At 40.1% G+C, this 22354-nt stretch overlaps 1 protein-coding gene across 2 annotated transcripts in view; it reads left to right on the forward strand.

The window, feature by feature from the left end:
* Nucleotides 1-657: 657 nt before the first annotated feature.
* Nucleotides 658-22354, forward strand: part of GABRG1 (gamma-aminobutyric acid type A receptor subunit gamma1) — a 66280-nt gene continuing 44583 nt past the window's right edge. The window contains exons 1-2 of one of the 2 annotated variants that reach the window (XM_069790811.1): nucleotides 658-1218; nucleotides 18387-18535. In XM_069790811.1, the coding sequence (XP_069646912.1) occupies nucleotides 1127-1218; nucleotides 18387-18535 (241 nt within the window). In that variant the 5' untranslated portion in view covers nucleotides 658-1126. Of the gene's footprint in view, nucleotides 1219-18386; nucleotides 18536-22354 lie in introns of those variants that run through there. The other variant, XM_069790818.1, reaches the window with a different exon arrangement.

The raw sequence follows: 22354 nt of genomic DNA on the forward strand, positions 1-22354 counted from the left end.
CCCCGCGGCCGGCGGAGGGGGCTGCAAAGCGCGGAACCACCGGCGCGTCTCCGCCACCGCGGTCGCTTTTCCTGCCTCGGGTTTGGTTTTGGGGGAGAGGGGGGGGTGGCTATTTTCCCCCGGAGATCTCCCGAGAGGGAGCGAGCAGCACAGGGGAGAACGCAGGCGGGAGGGGGAAAAAAAACCAACCCCAAACAAAAAAAAAACCCAAAGCCTTTTGCACGTCGTAGCAAGCCCCGGCGCATTTTATAGCGCAGCACCGCGCATCGCCCGCTTTCCTCCCCCTTCCCCCCCGGGGGCGCTCCGCGGCCGCGCAGAGCCGCCTGCAGCCTCCGGGCTTGCGCGACTCCCGTTTCTTGGGTGCGCGGAGTTCCCGCGGTTGCCCTTGCGCGCCGAGCCTCCGGCACGGCTTTAGGGACCGCGCTCGGAGCGGGGGGGGGGGGGGGGCCCTTCTCCTGGGGACGGACGAGGGGCCGAAGGACAGCCCCCCTTCCCCGCGGGTCCCCAAAATCGCGGTCGTGCCGGACGCGGGGCCGCGCAGTCCCCGCGGGTGTCCGCGCACATCCGCCGGCGCTTCTGCTCCCGGCTGCGGGTCTCCGCTTGGCAGGGCCGAGGGGCTGCCTCTCACATTGCAAGCCGCCCTCTGAGTAGCTTTAAAAGGAAAAAGATTTAAATGTATATGTATGTGTAGCTTTAAATATATATTTGGCATTTTATATGTTATGTGTATATATGTGTTATGTGTGTGTGTGTATATATATATGTAAGATCTATTTTATTTCCCTCTTTGGAGAAAATAGCAAATCACTGCCACCCTTTCTCCCAAGCATGTTTCCCTTCTAGTAAAGGAGGCTCCACCTCTGCTAGGGATTGATTCGCCCAGCAGTTTTTAGGATAATTTATGGAGCAACCTGATGAGCCTATTGGGCGAGTTGCTCGGTCCTTGTAGAGTGGGTTCCTACCTGTTTGGGTGGGTTTTTTTGGTTTTTTTTTCCCCTTCCCTTCCCCTCCCCTCCCTCTGCCTGCCGGGTGCCGGGGGGGGGGGAAGCACGGTGGGATTGGCAGGGTCGCTATTCCCCAGCCTCTCCGGAGAAAACTCGGGGAAAGGGAGAGCGCCTTCACGCTCATGGATGCGTGGGGGGGACCCGCGCCCCGCTGGAGCCGCCGCCGCGGGGCCCGCCTGCTGCTGCTGCTGCTGACCGTGCGGCTGGGGAGCGGGTGAGTACGGCGGGGACCCCCGCACCGGACCCGGCCGCCCGCACCCTCCCGCCGGGAGGGTGCGGGCGGCCGGGGGGGAGGGGGCGAGGGGGGAAGGCGGCGTGCTACGCGCCGCGAAACTTAGAAAAAGAAAGAAAAAAAAAAAAAAAAGAGGTAAGGTCCCGGTGCTGCGGCGGCGGCTCCCGCGGGGGGCTGCGGGGGGAACCGGCACCGGCAAAGTAAAACTTCGGCCGCATCCCACTTGTTCGCTGAGCGAGTTGGTGAGTCCGGGCTCAGCTCGGTGCTGGCAGAAGCGCGGCGTGCCCCCCGCCTCCCACCCAGGAGGGCGGCGGGGCCCCTCGGTCAGCTCCGCTCCGCTCCGGGGCAGCCCCGCGGCCCGAGGCGGGGCGGCGGTGGGGGCTGCCGCCCGGGGCGAGGAGCTCCCCCGCAGCGCCGGCACCTCCCCGCCGCCGCGCCCGCCCGTCCCCGCTCGGTCGCCGGCTGCTGCGGGGAGAGGAGGCTGGAGTGGGGCTGGCGAGCGGCTGAGGCGCTGGTGGCTCCTTTGGAAGAGGCTGGTCCGGCGGTCGGCGGTACCGGCGGGGCACCGCTGGGCTGGCGGTGCCGGTTTGTTTTTGACCGTGCTGCCCGCGCAGCGGGGCATCCTGCGCGGCACCGGCTTGTGCCTCGGCAGCCCTCGGGAGGGGGATCGGGCCCAGGCGGGGGATGGTGCCGGGCAGCTGCTCAAGTCCCCGAAGTTGGAAACGTGCGTTTTAAGGGGGAGTTATAAAATTGATCGGAAGGGCTCTGAAGAAACAGCAGTTCGGTACTGCTGGGCAAATGTGTTATTAGTGCCCGGAACAACTTAACGAAAAGCAGTCTGATCCTTCAACTCCATTAATAATTCGGAGCTAATGCGAACCATTCCACAGGTTATACTCTCATAAAAATCACAAAGCAGTGCTGAAAGGGTGTTCGACAGTGTGTCTGTCTTTTTCATGATAGACCGAATTACCATTCCAAGAGGGTATACCAAATGTGTAGTATAAAGGCTGGCACCCCCCCTCCCCTGCCCCCCAAACAACTGTTAGACATTTTTTTAACTCTGTCAGACTCTAGACCCCTTCCCCATACTGAATGATGATTTATCAGTCTGTGTGAAGCGTGTTGATCTCAGCTCATCTCTCATCTTCAGAAGGCTGCTGTGTTATCCTAGTCAGAAACACCCCTGGTTATACTTTTCTTAATCTATGTCTTTTAAAACCTTGGTATATTATGGAAATATTTTTCAAAAGCGTCGATGGAAATTATACCAGTGCAGCTGTGCCTCTTCAGAGTGTTTCTTAATGAACATATTGTACCTGAGGTATGAAAGAAATTATCAAGTGGTTTGAGAGAAAAGAATATGCATGCTAATTTATCAGTTCAAAGGCTTAGTTACAAAGGAGGAGGACTAGCTAAAAAAATGTATAATTTTTTTTTGTTTGTCAAAGTGTGGTTGTGATTACAGGACTGGGCGTAGATTATTACATATACATCTCATTAACAGTAGCATTTATAAAAATAAGTTGATAAGAAGTCTTCAGTGAGAAAAAGAGGTAACTTACATGCATTATTTTATTTTGTGTTCCAGAACATCTCAGATAAAATGGAACCTTTGGTATAAATATCCATGTATCTGAATCAACTATTTCCATGCTTGCCTTTCATTCAGAGGCTACAAGGAAAAATTGTGATTGAAAGATTTTTCTTTTTTTTTTTCCCCCTTTTTTTTTTTTTTTTAAGTGACTACAAGTGGACATGTTTTTCAGATCGTGATTCTCTGGTATGTAGTGCATTACAGCTCAGGGGTGTTTGCAGAGATCTCAGGAGCTCTGGCGCCCTTTAGCAGCCTGCTGCAAAGTAGGATGGAAATACAGTTTTTCTGCTTCTTTGGATGCCTTTCTGTAGTTTCAGCCCAAGCTTTTCCTTGAAGTTCAAAGTCAAACACAGAAGTAATGCTTTTCTCAAGAATAGACCAGGTTGCACCAATTCTGGCTGTTTTCCTAAAAAACATCTTGCAGGAGCCAACCTACATTTTCAACACGTACTTGCAGAAGATTGCAAATTGCATCACTTAGACTATGCATTTATACACAAAGTACTTTGTGCTGAGTGTGAGTAAAGTTACTTCAGGAGTAACAAATGGAGCTAAAGCCTAAGCAAGGACATTGGAAGTTGAGTCCAACCAAGAGTTTATCCTTTCAGTGTACTGCCCCAAAAGCTGTAGTGTGACATTAGACTGAACTTCCTTCACCAAAGGGATTCATTGCAGTTGAACTCTAACCCATAAGACAGTTGTTTTCCCCCAGTTCTGTACGTGCGGCACAAAGAGACAAGAATGGTCAATGCACTTGATGTAGCTTCATGAGTCAGTATTTTGAAGGACTATTTTTGTCAACAGCTGACATCTCTTCTGTAGTAGAAATTGGGCTGCGAGCCTTTCTATAAGGTATGTGCAGGAAAGGATCAGTTACCCAGCAGGCACTGCAGTCCTAAATGTTCGGCAAACCCATTATTCTTGTTGAACTCAAATAAATAGATAATTCATAGGGAGAGCATAAGAGCTGACAATATAATTAATATTATTTCCTTTGTTCTAGCCATACAGGTGCAGCATAACTGTAACATTTCTTCTAATTTATACTGCTTTAAATGGTATGTGCTGGTCAGCATCCCTGACAGTATATTGTAAGCTTAACTTAATTTTGGCCATATCTTCCCTTCAGTTTCGTAACCTGATGTTCTAAAAAGCAGTTCTAAATGCTCCATTGCAATGTAACTGTCAGCAGGTGCAAATGTCAACTAATCTTTTCTTTTCCATTTCAAAATATCTCTTAGGAAAACACTTATATAATACGGCCTACGTTTTCCTCTCATATAAATTCCTGGATCAGAGTTAAGCCCGTCATAACAACATGGGTTTCTTGATAATAGTGATTTACTGTTTCATTTGAACATCTGTGATGTTTATTCATTATTATCCTCACTCTTATGTGCTTTGTTCATGATGTGACAGTGAAGAACTTGTTATTTAGCAGTCCCAGTGGTTTATTTTGTTAAAATGTGGGAAACATTTTATTTTACGGTTTATTTTATTAAAAGTTTATTAATATTTTCTTTTGTTACTATAAGTTTAATGAGACATAAATATTGAGAAATACTTGTATTCTTTGCACATAATTTTCTTACAATGGGTTTAAAGAAAACCTTCAAACTATGGCAATCCATTAAAAAAAAAAGGCTTTCCTAGCAAATTGAAGTACAATTTAAATTACTTTTAACTTTTGGTTTGTTAAATATGCCTGATGTTAAATAAGAGCACCCTTGCTACCAATTCCAGCCTTTCTGAGCTGGATAGAAAAGGTTACAGGTTAGCACCTGTTGACGTTGGTCAACTTTTTTCTGGATCCATAAGTCTGGCCACAGAGTAAATTACAAGGGTGTCAGGGGACCTGTGGTTTTTCTTTGACGCTGTAGAGGAATTATAATAATCTGGGTTCAATACAACACCTAGTTTCTATGGCCAGTAGGTAGGACTACTTAAATGAACTTGGCATATGCACTATTTGAAAGTGAGTTGCTTTGGTTTGTGCCATCATATATATATATATATATACACACACACTAAAAAAGTCATGTATGTTGAACTCGCAGAAAAACAAAGGTGAGTATCTACCAAGATGGGTAAAGAGCCATTTTTGTAGTACCATTTATGAGAGAAGAGTACTAGGGCTTTTTTAATTACCTGCATAGCCCTTTCTTGCACTGCTTATTAAATTGAGTGTGTACTTAGGTAAAATAACAATATCATAACTTATTTGGTAAAGAGCGGCAGAGTGAAGTGATAATTATAAATGACAGTATGTAGCACACTGACAGGAACCTTTCAAAGAGTGGTGGATGACAGTGTCGTTAACTTTTATTTCTTAACAATTTCTCTGAATGGTAATAATTTGTAAGGAGTAATTCAGATGCAATTGAATTAACCTGGAGATGACATGGAAGTCCCGATGTTGCATTTTTACACATGTGAACATTTTTAATAAGGCTGAAGATAAGTGTGGTGAGTTCAGTGGCCTACCAGCCCATGTAAAAACTTGATTCTACGTATCTAAACTTAAAATGGTAAATCATGCAACAACACCGAGCTAATGGAGGTTAACTAGAGAGACTAGAAAGGTCATGAGGAGTTGACGTGAACAGAACTTACTTCAAAGAAGAGGGAAATCTCAGTGATATGGCAAAGATGGAAAGAAATAGTTTCCAAAACATGCTTTCACTGGTGGATGTTCAAGTCAGTAGGACCTGTTGTGATAATCCAGTCTGATATCAGAATAAACAAAACTGGAGAATCTATACTGGCTTCTGCATCAGTTTTGCTGCTTCAGTGTAACTGTTCTAAGTCCATGCATAAAGATTTGATGAGGAGGAATCCAATGAGGTATTGTACAGTACTTCTAGTCTGAGGTTTCTCTGGCTTCCAGCCAGTGGATCTCCTGCCTTCTTCTGCCAGCTGAAAAAGCCTGATTTTTTTTCCCAGTACCACCTGCCACAGCTGGCTCAGCCACTGGACCTTACGTCCATGTCTTTGTGGGGAAATCCAGGTCTTGGTTCATCCCTCCAGTTGTGCAGGGCAAGCTCAGGGTGCAGACCCATGGCTGCAACTGCTCTTCAGAAACAGAGTGTGGTCTGCAGCCGTCTGCTCTTCAACAGGGAAACCAGATCTTCCTTCCCCTGTGTGCCCAAGTTTTGCCTTGACAAGAACTCAGAGCACCTCAAATGAATCCTGAAAATTCTTAAAGGAATCAGCATTTTGGTCAGAAAACATCCTGCCATCTTTCTCTTTCCAGCCTAGTCTTTCATGATATGTTGTAGATTATTTGCTGAGAGAAACCTCCTCACCTCTCGGAGATAAGAAGCTGCAGTGCAGTTATATGCCAAGCAGTTGTTGCAGGATGAAGGATCTAGTCCAAAATGAAAGTTTTACACAAATGTGTCACAATCGGAGCTGCGCTACGCAGAGTGGAAATTTCCATTGAATTGGATTTACCCATGCTACAGTCATACTAACTACTGTTAGAAGTATTTCCCTGGTATATGTAATTTAAGACACAACTTGATAGCAGCTTACATTTTCCTCTCAGATAAGTAAACTGAGCTACTTACATTTCTTCAGAAAATGTTAAATTGTTTGTTTAACCATTTTGTAAACCCTTTCCATTTTTTCTTTGAAGAACAGACCTCAGAAATGGGTAGATTATATAAATATTAGCCTCATTAATGGCAGATACACACAAACTACTTCATACTGCTGAGATACTCTATCCCAGGATTAGCTCCAGTACTGCTCCGGTGTACCTCATGTTCTTTTTGCTTTCTTCCTTGATCCTCAAATCCTTTTTCCATGTCACTGCATTCATCTCTGATAAGGTGTGAATGGCTAATTCTGTGTTTCTGAATTCATATGCAGTTACTTTTTTTATTTTCAGGAAGACAGACAGACATAGTGAATAGGAAAGACCTGAGGTAACATGAGATACGTCCCCTTTGGATTAAATTATTTGAGGCCTTAAATAGATTGTTAGTCCTTTCATTTAACATGGTTTTCTTCTTATTTAAGGCAGTGTACCATGAGGGATTAAGTCTTATTATTATTAATGTAATATTATGGTCCAATTTATCTTTCAGAATAAAGTTCAGCTGGATGGAATTTATATTAGGAAAAAGTTGTACTATTAAGTATTAATTTAGGTGGCTAACTCTGTCACTGTAAGTCATGACAAATTTTTTTTCTTCATTGTCTGATGCCATATTTACATGGCAGAATAAATTATGTAGATGTTTTTAAAAATGAAGTACCCTCAGTGTTTTCCCTGAGGGAGAAAGGTACTTGATCTCACCAGCATACAGCCATCGAATATGTAGTGGATTGTATCAGACCTGCTGCAGGTGAGCTATGGACCTGTACCTTAGGTTCTTGCTCTGTCAATGAGAGCCGTCCAGCTGATGATGGCCTGCAGGTTGCTTCCAGAAGGGGACAACTCTGACAGCCGTAAATTTTAGTCACCATCTGACAAGAGGTGTAATACTCCTGTTGTAAAAGGTATGTGTTATATTCAATACACAGTAAATTACAGTGGAGAAGACATGATTTTGCTTGCAGAGAGAGAGTGCAAGCTTTTTATTACATGGTTTAGCTATTTACACTAGCCTTTACGGAGTATATTCACCTCTTTGTACATTTATTCATTAATTTCATTGACCTTTGGATTAGTCCATAATTGCCTAATGACAGTTGCACTAAAATTTCAGTAGAACCCATTCACTGTATTTCTCTTGGGGACATGTTGTCATTGCCTAGTTATTGTAATTGTATGGCTTTTTCTATGATGTTAAGCCAGATTCACCTATATGCCACAATTATGGTGCACAGTTCAGTGCAAGTCTCTGGTTCTGTTGGTACTTCAGTCTATACGTATTTCTTTACCTCCTGTGGGAAGAGACTGATAGCTGCTCACACGTGTACCAGAACTTGGAAGTATTTCAAATGAGCTTGTTTTTTGTGAAGACTGTAGTAGCTTCCTAGTTACCTCAAGATTTTGCAGGAAATATGCAATGAGTTGTGTTAGGGCGAATGTTCACCTGAATATATTGAAATATCAGCACCTTAAGTGACTGAAAATGCCTTAAAAAGGAGAGCTCTTTTTATATATTTCTTAAGATGCTGGTGACATTTTAAAGTAGAAATCTAACAAAGTTGACTTTGCAATTTGATGAATGTTATAGCGGCTGTGTGATGGCATTTAATTAGGGTAACTGCTTCTTATTGAGGTTATGGTTCTCAGCATTCATTTATGTTAGGTTTGTTTTAAGTCTATTTTGACACTATGGAAAGTGTTTCTTGGATCAAGGCACTTAACCCATCAACAATATATCAGTTCATTCTGAACTTGATGACAATTAACCTTTCATCAGTCAACCGTAGATAGATATCTGCAGTCTCCTGAACGGGGTGGTGACATGTGGCACATGGATTTATTTGTGTCTGTCTTTGCGTGATGGTTCTAGCCTGAAACTCCCAGGAGATCTGATACTGCTGTGGTTAGTACACGTTTCAGATATCCAAAGAGGTGATACCTTTTCATCACCATGTCCTTCCTTAGCAGCCTGAGGATATTTTGTCCTTTATTTAACACTATTTGTCCCTTTTCAGTTCTATCTGCTTAAGCTCTGTAATTTACTATCGTTGTCCTTTTATCTTCTGTTCTCTGAATCTTCATTTATTCCCTGCTGTTTGGTCTGGATGAACAGTAGAATATGGCTGTTTACATTTTAATTATTTGATTGCATGATCTGGCCAAAACCCACAAAGAAGGTAAAACTTACCAGCTGAGAAGGTAAGACTTACCAATTTACATTTCTAGGTTTCATTCAAATCCATCTGAAATAAATGTCCCTAAGAATTTTAGTAGGTTGAGACTTCAGTTTCAGTCAAGGCAGTACAGATTATCCTAAGGCCTACTTTATCTGCCTGATAAATTTTATGTTTTGTTGCATGCAATGGCTGGAAGGCTTTTCTTAGAAGATGTTTTGTAGAGGAAGTTGCATATATATTTATCTAAAAATTTTACAATGACAAAATGCTCTTGATCTCTTAAATTAAAATATAGTTGGCATAAGGGCCCCTACTAATTTTTCAGCTAGCATTAGAAATGTTTGTACTAGAAAAAAAGGAAGGACCTACTTGCTGAAGATAATGGGTACTTTCAAGTACTTTGCAAGGCAAAGAGCAGCTTTAAGATATTGTAGTAATGATTTTCTCAGAACAGAGGAAGAGGTGTACTTACACTGCGAGTGGGGGTGTTACGATCAGTAAGTTACCCAGTTTTTGTAAGCCAAAACAAAACACAAAACAGATTCTGAAAGTCTGTAATCAGAAAGTGGAATAATTGATGTGAGGAAAGAGAAGTGACCTTGCTTGTCTGGGGTGGAACAAGAACTGCTCAGAGCATCAGGAATGACGATATCAGCATAGCCTTTCCTGGAGATAATTTTTTTTTTTCCTATGTTGAAAGATTGTTTTTACCAAATTCATATGTTTGGGGGCAGGGCTGCTGTCAGAGGGAGCTGGAGAGGCTGGGAGAATGGGTTGACAGGAGCATTATAAAATTCATCAAGGATGAGTGCTAAGTCCTGCACCTGCGTGGGAAGCCCCCCTCAGCAGGACAGGCTGGGGACTGGCTGGTTGGGGAGCAGCTCTGCCAAAAAGGACCTGGAGTTCCTGGGGGACGGCATGGCGCTTTGGCCGCAAAGAGGGCCAGCAGCCTCCTGGGCTGCTCAGGAGGTGGGGGAAGTGATCGTCTCCCTCTGCTCAGCACTTGTGAAACCGCGTCTGGATGCTGCATCCCGTTTCGGGTTTAAACTGGAGGAAGCTCAGCAGAGGGATACCAACCTGGTCGGGCAGGAACCCTTGCCCTGTGAGGAGGGGGCTGTTCAGCCTGGAGAAGAGATGGCTTTGGGGGGACCCAGCAGCAGCCCCCCAGCACTTACGGGTTGGTGATCGAGAAGACAGAGGTAGGCTCTTCACAGTGGTGCACGGTAAGAGGATGAGCAACAATGGCAATGAATTGCAACAGGGGAAATCCCAACTAGGTATAAAGAAAAAAAATCACTGTGAGGATAATTAAACAGTGGAACTAGCTGTCCAGTGAGGTTGTGGGATCTCTGTCCATTGAATTTTCAAAGACCCGACCGGACAAAGTTCTAAGCATCATGGTCTGAATTCAGTATTTGCCCTTCTTTGAGTAGAAGTCAACTTCCAAAGATCCCTTCTAAATGACATGATTCTGTGGAAAATCGCAGGAATCGGCTTGTTTTTTTCTTTTGTTGGTGGTTTTTTTGTTTTGTTTTTTTTTTTTTAGTATAGTTTGCTATCTCGTGCAAGGTTCTTGCTCTCTTCTCTATTGTATAGCATAAAAGGGAGGGATGCAGAAACAAGTAGTTGTCTCCCTGAGGTCTACAAAATGGAAGACTATTTTTGTTACCACATATGGAAGTAAAGAGCTATTTTTACTAAGATGGTAAAAGTGAGATCGCTATACTAATCAAGCTGAATATGTTTGAGAATCCAGCAGCTCTGAATTGGCACAGAGAATTACCTGTACTTGGATAGATAGATGTGAGGAAAATTTTCAATTGATTTCTGAACTGCAACTTGATAGGCGTAGAGGTGGCAGTTATACTGGTCTGAGCATATCAATATTTGGATGACCTTTAAGGTGGGAAATTTAACTCTGTATTATATGAGAAGACTGACGGATAAAGAATATCTGTGATGCTTTGAGTCCAGATGATAATTTTTTTGAGATCTTTAAAAGCCATTTGAATTAATAACAAATTTGACCAGTGTCATTTCAACTAGTATGTAGCATTATCTGAAAAGTGATTTGGAGGAGAGCAATTTGTGTGGATCTCAGAACAAAATTGTTCTTCTGGAACACATCTTTAATAATACCTGTTGTTCTTAATGTTAAAAATTCACATTTCTATAAATGTTCTTTACAGTCAGATTGTGGCTTTATTAAGTGTTCAGAGTTAAGTCTGGTTGTATTGTTCAGTAATTTCTGTTTGGATTAGTTTTTGTTCTATTCGTATCACAGAGATGTTGAAGATCATTTTATAGAAATGTGATAATGCTTTTAAGTGAAGGTCTTGCTGGGACTAAAATTAATTGTACTGAAGTTTGTGTGGGAGAAAATGTTTCATGTCTTTCAGAGATGTACTTCAAAGCTGTAATGACTCAAAAGAGCTTGATCATCTGATGCTTGTGATATGTATTAAGATATCACAAGTTTGATAGTCTAAACACTCAAATATGTAGGCAACACTTTTCATTACAGGGAATGAACAGCAGAGGTACCTACTTTTATTCTGGTAGTGCTGTGATTGTTCTTTTTTTTTTTTTTTTTTAAACAAAGCTTTACTCACATAATATGAAGTGAACTTCTTTATGTAGCTTATCCTAAAAATCTAATGTTTATTTCTGTATAATAATTTCTAATATTTTTTTCCCCACACTTTTCCATGATAATTTTACTGCTGACTTAAGGTCCATCCCCTCAATAAAAACTCAGGAAGGAGAAGGGAAGGAAGAAACAGGGCAGGAAATTATAAATAGCCAGGCAAATATGAGATTAGAGAAGGCGAAGAGCACAAGATAGTATGTGTATCCAGAAGAAGAATCAACTTAACAGTATGTGGTAGGTATACTGGAAAAAAGATGTAGGGAATAAGTAAAACGTACTTCAGTGGGAGAGATAAATACATTTTGACACACAAAAGAATATGCCAAAGTCTGACAAAGCAGAAGGAGTGGGAAATAGATTGACAAAAGCTTCTGAAATGGAATGGATGGAGGGAAGAGAAAAGAGATTTTTGTCAAGAGAGTGTCTAAACCAGTTTAGGAAGGTTGAAGATGAAGGAATACAACATCAGTGACTTTATATCCCACAGGATTAACAAGAGCAAGTAAGGCTTTCTGTAGACGTATTTTCAGTAGCTGCATTTCTTTGCTTGCAGTTATGCTTATTTTCCCAGAAATTTTCTGTGATGAATAAAGCATATCAGTGAAGAAGCTGATGATGAAATGCAAAAGAGAGTTCATTTCTGCAGAAATGTGGTAGAACTGATGAGTATGAAGCTGTTTCATACTCATCTTGAGAGATGTTTAAACCGTCCACTACTGACAGCTAGCAGTGGAAGTAAGCTTTTAAGAAAATCTTTTGAAGAAAAATGTAATTGTGTCCTATTCTAGCAGTCAGGACTATATGGTTCTGCTGTTATTGCTGCTACTGAAAAGAAGTAATATTTGTGTATGTGTAGGAGTCCCAATCCTTTTTCAGCTTCTGAAGGATACTACAAGTCTGTCTGAGGCCCTTGTTTTATCTTAGGAAGATCCAACAAAGTATGTAAATATGTATTTTAAATTGCTGACATAAGAGTTCCTACCTCATTCCTACCATGTTGAAGTTGCATTTTACTCTCTCTGTCAGGAAGTTTCTTCTGTCTCAGGCACTGCTTAAACTTACCATCCTTGTTCAGTTTTTTATCTATACCTGATCCTATGCTGTGGTCATTTATGTGACACATGCTTAAGTGCTTGCTTTTTTAGCTTCTGAATTAGAATCACCACCAGCCTCTGTAAAAATGTCTGACTCTGGATGTTGAGGTGTCAGTGACCATGTTGTGTTTTTCAGCCATGTTTTAGGTCTTTTTTCATGTATGGAATTTGGCTAGGTCAGATGCCCTCCGAACTCTCATTGATGGGGCCATGAAATATACTTCTTTACTACATACAAGTATATCATGTTTGGTGTTCTGGAGTAAGGTGGTGTCTGATTAGATGTCTGATTGGTTGGAAACCTCCCCCGGAAACCTTGTCTGTCTTGACTGACTTCTTATGAAACATTGTCTGGTTAAATGCAGTATTTTTACAAACTTTTGAAGCTGTATTGTTGCTAAGAAAGTAATCTCCCATGTTTACAATTTGGGAAACATTACCATTTTGTCTAAAAGTAAAGAGAAATAGTTGTTTGTGTTTTTTTAAAGTACTGGAAAATAAAGGTTAAATTGTATTATACTTAGACAAAGGACATAAATGTAATATGCTGGGAAGAACAGCCAGTGAATAACATCTGTCTTAAGGTATGTTTCGTGATTTACATAAGTGTCACTGTGCCCTACCCCTGTGTTGGTAAAACTCCTGAAGCAACTGCTTTTGGCTGCTGTTGGAGAAGATCCTCAGCTAAATGAACTAACAAACACAACTAGTCGTATTGTTTTCAGGTGCATGTGTAAGGCAAAAAGGAAAATGGTATGTTCAGCACGGAAATTATCTGAAACACTGACTTTCCTTCTTATTTATTTATTAAATGATCATCAGAGTATTCCTTGTATGGAAGGATCATTTTATCTCCAGATAGACAAAGCCACTGCGCAGGGTTGTTTAAAACCTCATGGCCACTGAGGGCTTGATTGAGTTGCTTGCACATAGGCATGAAGTGTCAGTGGAGGTAACTAAGGTTCCCTGCCCAGTCTCTACTACTTCTCCAGAAGTCTACAGGTTCCCCATAAATCAACCCCGCTTGGAGGACTGGGCACCCTCGGGTGTCTCGGGTGGGAATAGGAGCCTGGGAATGGACAGCTAAATTGATGCTTAGCTGTGTGTAAATACTCCCACCTATGCTGTACGTGTACTTCCATGTGTAATACTTTGATATGCATGATGCAAATAGCAGTAGGAACACTCTCACTGTATCAGTTTTTTTCCAGTTCATTACATAAAGTGACAGATATTAATTGCAACTTAAAACTCATCTGATTGGTTTTTCTCATATTTAAAGGAGAACAAAGACCTATGGTATTAATGTCTGAAGATGAGCATGTTGCCTGATGTTGAAAAGACTTATTTAGTCATTAGTCACTTGTGCTCAGGGATTTATTAGTCATGGTAATGTCTCCAATTAGTTGAAGGTCAGAGAGCATAATTAGGGCACTTTTTGCCTAATTACTGTTAACTATATACATGCAGTTTACGGTTGAGTTTATGAGGCTACCTGAAGTGTTATAACAACAAGCACGTTAAGAAGTGAGGTCTCTTTCTTATTTATATAATCATTAAAATCAAGATTAACACCTGCAGTAATAGATGTAAAATACCATCTTGCCATGGAACAGAAATGTTTTAATGTCTGATGTCATATTTTTGTTCTAAGTCATCGTCTCTCCAGACATTCTGAAAAAGTTGAGCTGAGTGAACTTTGTTGGTAAAAAATATATTTTACAGTAAATGGAGAGGACCAAGTATTATGTTCTGTGTATAGCAAAATAACCTTTAGATGAACTCGGAAAGGAAAAGAATTCCTCTTTAATTAAGTTTGCCTTTCTTCCTGGGCTTGTGAGATAGAGGGGAAAGTGCTACCATTAAAGTGAGGGTGGAGTTAATTGACATTAATCTTCATGTGTTTCTTAGATTTATTTTAACTGCAGAGAAGTAAAAAGGTGTTCAGCCCAAGTTAACTGTTACTAAATATTTGAACGGCATACCTGAAATTTACATTTTATTCTCTGGTTTGGAATGAAGTTTGCTGTCTTCTGTCTTTCCTTCAACCCCATTCCAAACCCTGGAGAAAAAGTTGGACTTTGCAATGTGAGACACACAGAAACTTGTGTAAAAGGTCAACAGTTTTGACCGATCTTGTTTTCCAAAGTGAATGTTTCTTTAAAGAACATGATCTAGCAGCCTCGGTTGGATCCTGGTAACACCGTCTCAGCTGATCCTGCTGACTGTGTAAATCTGAAGGGATTTCTACCTTTGAAACAGAGTAGTTCAAATCTATTTAGTATGACAAAGATCAGTAATTCAGATTCCTAGAAATGAATATGTACACACTGTCTGTCCTGTTGCCTTTGTGTGTCTAGGTGCTCTTTTGGAAGAGTTTTATGCAACTCCCCCAAACTGTCTGGATTGAGAATTCAAGTTGGCAGGTGTTGTGTGCTCTGCTTCACTGGAGGGCATGCAGAAGACTTTCTATATATTCTGGTCACTTCCTTTTTCCAGCCAGCATCATTCCTTTCTGATCTCAGTCCTGTGGCTGTGCGTCAGTGGCTACAATTTAGGAATCAAAAGTGTAGAACTGGGTACCATCAGCACCCAGCATACTGCAGAGATGTTATAGTCTTTATTGCATGCTCAGTGGTCTTGGGCACATTTTAAAGAAGAGTTAAAAAGGTGGTATTCTGGTAGCAAGATGGGTTAATCACAGTCACTCATCTCTGAAAAGGCCAGTAAGATAGGAATAGAGAGAGTAAGAATAGCTCCTTTCACTGTGTAGAACAGTGATAGTCCAGTTCCTCTGCATTTGGTTATATTAATTTCTGATTTGTGTTGGTTCCTTTGCTGGTTTAGCTAATGGATTAGTGAGCCACAAGCACTTGTTAACCTGGTGTATTGGTATGGAAGTCTAGTGTATTTCTTTGCTAGATGTTGGCACTTTTTTCTAGATAATTCTAGATAATTTTTCTTGGGGGGGGGAAGATGACAAGGCATGATATATTCTAGATAAATCCAGATAGTTCCATGTAAATAGTAGGAAATGCTCATTTTAAGCCAAGACTCTTGTCAGACACAAAGTAAAGAAATGTTACCTCTAATAAAAGTGCCTCCTTAAATAGATTTACTTAGTAGTGGCTGGAAAAGCTGTCAGATGTTGGGATGCAATTTTTCCCTCTCCCCCTGGAATTGCATTATTAATAGCTTTCTGTAAGCTGTCAGTGTCCTCATCTGTGTACCTATTTCTAGTTCAGAGTTTTAAAATTGGAGGAGGACCAGAGGTCCTCCAATCAAGCAAGACAGAAAGTGAAAATCTGAAATGTATTTGTATTTGTATTTTTTTTCCTTGTTAACTTCAAGTTTATTTAAATACAGTAAATAGCCAAAAAGAGAGAAGTAAAGAGCAGGTGGCTCAGAGAGGTTGTGCAGTTTCCCTCCTTGGAGGTCTGCAAGACCCAATGTGATCAACCCCTGAGCAACCTACTGTGACCTCGGAGCTGGCCCTGCTTTGAGGAGGAACCTGGACTAGAGACCTCCCATGATCCCTTCCCACCTGCATTGTCCTATGAATCTCTAAATAAAATTAAGAGCTCTTCAAAATGTCAAGACATTTGAGTGAGTGCGAGGTATCATGGTTGTAACTGCTCTTGGGTTTAGGTGGGAATGGTGTGACCTCCTGTACTTTTCATCTGGCTAAATCTATGCTGTTCTTAATAGCAATGTGGAAAGAACATTAAAGCAGGCCAAAATTGTGTCACCGTCACTTCAAATTCTCTGCAAATAATTGGGCTGATCCTGAGAGTCAGGTGCCTTGGTCTATACAGAGCTCTGGTAGTTTCAGTGTACTTTCTGCTGTTTGTGGGATGGAGGACAAAAAGGGGAAGAAGAAAAGGTCAGTTTTGTAGTGGGCTTGTCTCTTACCTTAGAGAGCTGCTTATAAATTTTTACTCCTCATCTTCTTAATGCCCCTGGGGAAAGGCTGGGATTGCCTCTGCACTCTTAGCAACCATAAGCTAATTTATATAGTAATTAGATGACATAAAGTGCAAGCAGACCAAAAATATATATGTAAAAAAAACCTGCCTGGTAACGAAACATGAAAGAGATAGCAATAGGTAGCTTTGAGGGAAAAAGAGTGTACATTTACAAAACTTAGCTTCCTACTTCTTTTAGTGCTCCCACTGGTGGGATCCTGTTAATGGGAAATGTTAAATATTTAATATCTGACATTTCTATAATGTCTATGGAGTCCAGTAAAGATTAAGCATTTTATGGTGCATTTCAATTTAAAAGAATGAAAGCGCTTTTCAGACTGTTACAGTGGAAGCTGTCAGTGAACCTTGTATTTAGATTGCGTATTACTTTCAGCTACAATAGACTCTTGTGACTTGTTTGCAGCAAGCTAGGTATGAAAGTCCCGATATCTGAGCAGTGCCTTGTGTTCATCCTCTGGGAGCCTACTGAGCTGTGGCAAGCTCTCTGTTGCACCTCCCAGATTAAGCAGGCATGCCAAACCCACTGAGGAGTTTCCACAGCCACGATAGTCTTGATTTTCAGTGAGACTTGCTAGTGGTATCTGAGAGGTGATGCAAGGTCTTACGAATACGGACTGTTTTGGTGCATTCCCACAAAAGAATGCAATAAGCGCCAGGTGTGCCTACTCCATCTCTGTCCTTTCGTGACTTTTTCTGTCCTTTCCCCCTGAAGGTGTAGTGTTGTCTCCGTGTGGAACATGCTGGTGGTCTTCATTCCTGTAGGAAATTTACTGAAAAATTCCACCCTTAGTTTTGGGGGCAGCGTATGTTTGTGTAGTTTAGAAGCCCTTAAATCAGTTTCTAATAATATAGCAGTAATATTTTCAGGTTTGGTGTACAATACAAATTGGTACGAGGACAGTAATTTAATTCCTTTCTTTTACTGGAATATCTGTGCTTATGTTAACATCGGAACTGATTTATATGGATTGCATAGGTTCTGTAATAACTGCTAGCCAGTGTCCATTTGTGAAGATACATTGTGTGACTGTCAGAGTTACTGCTGTCAGTCTGATGCACTTTGCTTGACTTGAAGCCCATAGCGGTTCCCTGAAATAAGCTGGATGAGTAATATAGATTGCAAGCTTTAGCACTGGAGGAATACTTAAGTCCACACTCATTTGATTCAAATGGAAAGAAAACTACTTCCAGGCATTCTTTGACCTTTTGGTGATATCTGAGTGAATCTGCAGATGCAACCAAGGTATTGCGATTTTTTTCTAACGACTTAGTGATTAACTATAGATTTCTGCTTATCTAATTAAAAGATAGGCAATAAATGAATGTGTGTTTCCTTTGTACATTTGTTGCATCTTGATAAAATAAGTAGCTAAAAAATGATCTTCTTAACTGAAAGGAATGGTACAGCATTTTAACTATACCATGCATGCATGCAGATACATAATTGACATATGACTGCAGCTTCTGTGAATGTTTAGTCATAGCACACGGATGTGATGTTTGTTTGCTTTCTAAAATTTGAATGGAGTTGAATAAGTATACAAGTCTTATTTTTTATATCATAGCTAGAACAGAGGCTACTATGAAGGAGATTCTATTAATGTTCTTGACACCAAGATGTATCTATTATCATGATTAAGCATCTCTTAGAAATATTAGTACCATGACTTGAAAATTAAATACATGGGGGAAAAGCTTGGGAATTACATTTTGTGTTTTAAAACAGGAAAAGGCTGGCAGTAAGAAGGTGCCTACTGCTGCTTTTATGGGTTTGACTCATGGCTTGAGTTTTTCTGTATGGGTGATGTGTTAATGCCTCTCTTGACATGTTTATTAGCTTACACTCTCTACTGCCATAAACCAAAATGTTGGTGTTTTAAATAAGGGCCTGCCTCTTTCTGTTGGCACCAGAACACATTGGATTTTTATAAAGTACTCTAAATAGTGTTCAGTATTTTATCAGTTTCTTCTTCACCTCTTGTGTATTTAGTTTCACTGTTTGGCTTTTTTTTCCTAACCTTGTTTTTTTTATTCACACACCATAGAGCTGATAAAGCAGATGATGAGGATGATGAAGATCTAACGGTGAATAAAACATGGGTCCTTGCACCAAAGATTCATGGTGGGGATGTAACTCACATACTGGACTCCTTACTTCAAGGATATGACAATAAGCTTCGGCCAGATATTGGGGGTAAGCCCATAAAATAATTCAGTGTATAGAAGATATGAAACAGAGATGGCATGTGTGTTGTCAAAGATGGCAAAAATCCGCTTAATGCAATTTTTAAAATTTAATTTAGCAAGCTAAATGTAACAGCAATAAAATGCAATGGTTTTCTGGAACTGGTAAAAATAATGTTCTATGCAAGAGTAGATTTTTAATGTTCTGTTTACATTCTCTCTTTCTTATGTAAAGTATTGCTTTTTGGGGACATCTATAATTTTTAGGGCAATCTATAATAAATGATTAAAAGGCAATTACAGTTTGCTTTGCTTAACTAGGATCTTCTGACAGAAAGAATTGTAGATATAAACCAGCCATGGTTATTTAAAAAATTGTTCTTGAGAATTATTCCTTGATAGTGTTACTTTTACGGTAGAAAATGCATTTTAAATGTGTATTTTGAGCAAATTTAACTCAACCCAATTCCCTTCTTCCCTTAGTTCAGATTTTTAAAAGCTTCATAAGAATCTAAAAATATAATTTAGGACTATATCTTTTCTAGAGGAATATAGGAAGGAAGACTGCATTACTATGGATCAAACTTTGCAGCTAATAGGAAGGCAATTTTGTCTTTCAATAGTCAAAGCATCAATTTGCATATAACTATTAAGTGTAAATATTTGGAAGAATCTTGTGTTGAAAACATGGAATACATGAAACCTTGCCAGATCTTGTCTGCCACATGCATGCTGGATCAAACTAAGAATTTATTTTCTCTGAGGTTATTTTCTCTGAACTGTGAAGGGAGAGGTGGAGGACATAATTGTTTGTTAAATACTTGGCATTCCCTATCAAAGGAATGCCATGTAAGTCTGTAAGCTGCTTATACCATAAACAATACAACAATCTAGACTTGTTTCATTTATGTAGGAGAACAGAGAGATGCAATCTCAAACGAAGTATTTTCTTTTGAAAGCTTCTGGCAAATTGTTTTCTTCCCCAAATTTCTTAGTTCTGTTTTATTGTTGACTGTTACCCTGAAGATGTTGAATGGCAATTTTTCTCTCACTGTCATAATATAATCACATGTGAATCTCATGAAGTTTGTTGTAAGGCTTTGCCTTCACATTCATTTAATTGAATTCCTGCAAACATTTAGACAACAAGAAAGGTCTTCCAGCATATTTTTCCTTAAATTCTCAATGTGTGACAGATGTATAGCATTACTTTTTTTTCCCCCAACTGCTTGATGCAACATACAGCAAAGGGATTATGAGGGAATAAACTGTCTCCACTAGGATTCCTTCTAATGATTAACTGGTAGATGGGGATGAAAGAAAAGAGAATTCTGTTTCTCTTCTCTCCCCATAAAACTTAGAAATAAATGGAGAGAAAATAGAGGAAGACGAGTTTATTCTGACATGTCAAATGGATTTAGATGGGCATGGAAGAATTTTGGTGTAATCCTTACCTTCATTTTTTCTGGTTATGAACTGATCCTTGATAGGGCAAGAACTCTTGACTTTTTGTGAGTAACTCAATGTACAACTTTTTGGATTCCAAATATCAGTTCCTGAAAGAGGATACTTGGTTCTACCTTCTCTCACATAAATGCTCCCTTTCTTTTTCTTCTTTACTTCTTGATGGAATACTTCTGTACCAGTCTGACCTTTGCTACCTGGGACCTGCCTCCATCCAATACATTAAAATATAATGTTCATGAATAATCAGCCAGAGTAATGAGAACAGGAGACATTTGGGAGTATTCACTTTGTTGCCAGGAGAGCAAATGTTAAGACGACTCTCTTCTGGGTGGAGGGGAAGTTGCAGACTTCTGCCACAAGGCAGAAATTTTGGACAACATAAGGTAAAATTTCCAACTTTGAGTGAAGGCATCGCATTCTGTCCAGCTGCTTGGCAACTGCAGCAGATATGTAACAAATAGAAAAACAAAATCAGACTATAGTGCATTCATTTTAGTCTGCTTCAATTATGTGGATAAAATCTGGTGTCAGATTCCACATCTTCAGAGTATATGTCAGTACTTGTACAACAAGGTTATTGAACTGGAATTCTAATTATCTTTCAAAGCAATAATATCCCACAGAACATTTTTACTATTGAATTACAAAGCTCAGTTACAATAGCAACATTTTTTGTTTTGAACCTGGCCTTTTTGGGTTTGAATACCAGAGCAGATTTTTGTTTTCTTCCTGATGTTGACACAGAATTTCAGCATTTCAGAGTGAGATAAGGGGTTTCATTGTTAAACATGCAGTTAGTTGAGGGAGATGATAAAGGAGACCCAAATGAAAATTGAAACATCAGAGGCAATACTGAAATTTAATAGGAGAATACCACACTGTCATTTTCTGTTTGTCTGATTCAAATATCCACAAGTTGTAGTGATTTCTTAACTGCTGCCCTTTGCTATGTTTATTAATCTTACTAGCCTTTAACTCAATTTATGTAATATACTTTGAGGTGTTTGGAGCATAAAGGAACTAGTATTAAAGTATCTTCTGCTCAGTATGAAGTAACAGTAGCTACCAGATGAAGTCTCTTATCTGTAATATAAATCCCTTTAATTACAGATACAACCTTGGAGTGTTGATACAGTAATAAAGCAGTATTATTCTCAATGTAATGTTACCTTTTGGCTACTTGATTTTATAACCACACTGTTTTAGCTTCAGTCCTGCATCAAACCAGCTGTTATTTTTCAACTTTCCTTTTTAAAGGAAAGAATTCTGGCTGCATACTGTTCTATCTCTCACACCTTAGGGACACTGATATATTAATATTAGCCCATCAATGTACAGCACATTTTTTCCAGTTATGTCTCATGTCCAGTGTTGTGTATTATATTGGTGAAACACAACTGATCAATCTGAAAGTTTAATTAAAAATAGGGAATAATCGTCACGTATCTACAACTCTAGTGGAGTGTTTTCAACCAACAGTTTGAGGAAAGTCATCACTGATAGAATTTTTAAGAATAGTGAGCATGATTGCTCATGGACATAGAGAAATTGGGTACCTAGAGAAATCTGGATAGTTGTAATTGCCCTATAAGCAGGGCATGGGTAAGTAATTGCATCTCAGTGCACTAATGTGAAAAGCCATGTACTCAGGGATATAAAGGATACATGAACAAAAAGTGGGCTTTCAAGAGACTAATAGAAGCAGTAATTCTGAAAAGATAAGGATATTAGGGGGATATTCTGTTGAACAGGTGCTCTTAGTGTAGCATTGATGAAAGGATGATATAGGCAGGAAAGTAATAAGCCCAAATAAGCAGGAAAATATCAAGTAAAGGTAGAGTGCTATGTATTCTGAGATGAAGAATATTTTGCAAGAATTGAAGGAAATTGAAATACAAGAGCAAGATGTAGAAGAGCATATGCAGTGACTGTTAAAGGTACTGGAGGTGTGCACTGCATAGAAAATGATGGAAATAATAAAAGTGGTGGGGTAGGAGTATTTGCTACAGATGGGTTTCTTTTAAGGTAAAAGGTAAAAGGAAAGTGTAAAAGGAGAAAAAGGTAAAAGAAGAAGTGTAGAGAACAGGGCTCTGCTTTCATCAAAATCACTTTGAAAAAATTCTTCAGAGATGGAGCTGGAAGCCTGCTGTAGACACTTGAGGATGAATTTTCAATATAGATAGCCTTATAAGTAATACTCTTAGATAACTGGTAAGGAGAATTGTATTATTCCATTAAAAACTATTACAAATTGAAAGCCTCTGTTATTTCTGAATGTAGTAGTTGCCTAATTTATTTGCTGAATAACTGCTTTATCACCAAGAAGAGATGCTTCTTTAGGCAATTAATGAGGAGTTATAGA

This window comes from Haliaeetus albicilla, chromosome 1, assembly GCF_947461875.1.
Source record: "Haliaeetus albicilla chromosome 1, bHalAlb1.1, whole genome shotgun sequence".
NCBI classification, from domain to species: domain Eukaryota; kingdom Metazoa; phylum Chordata; class Aves; order Accipitriformes; family Accipitridae; genus Haliaeetus; species Haliaeetus albicilla.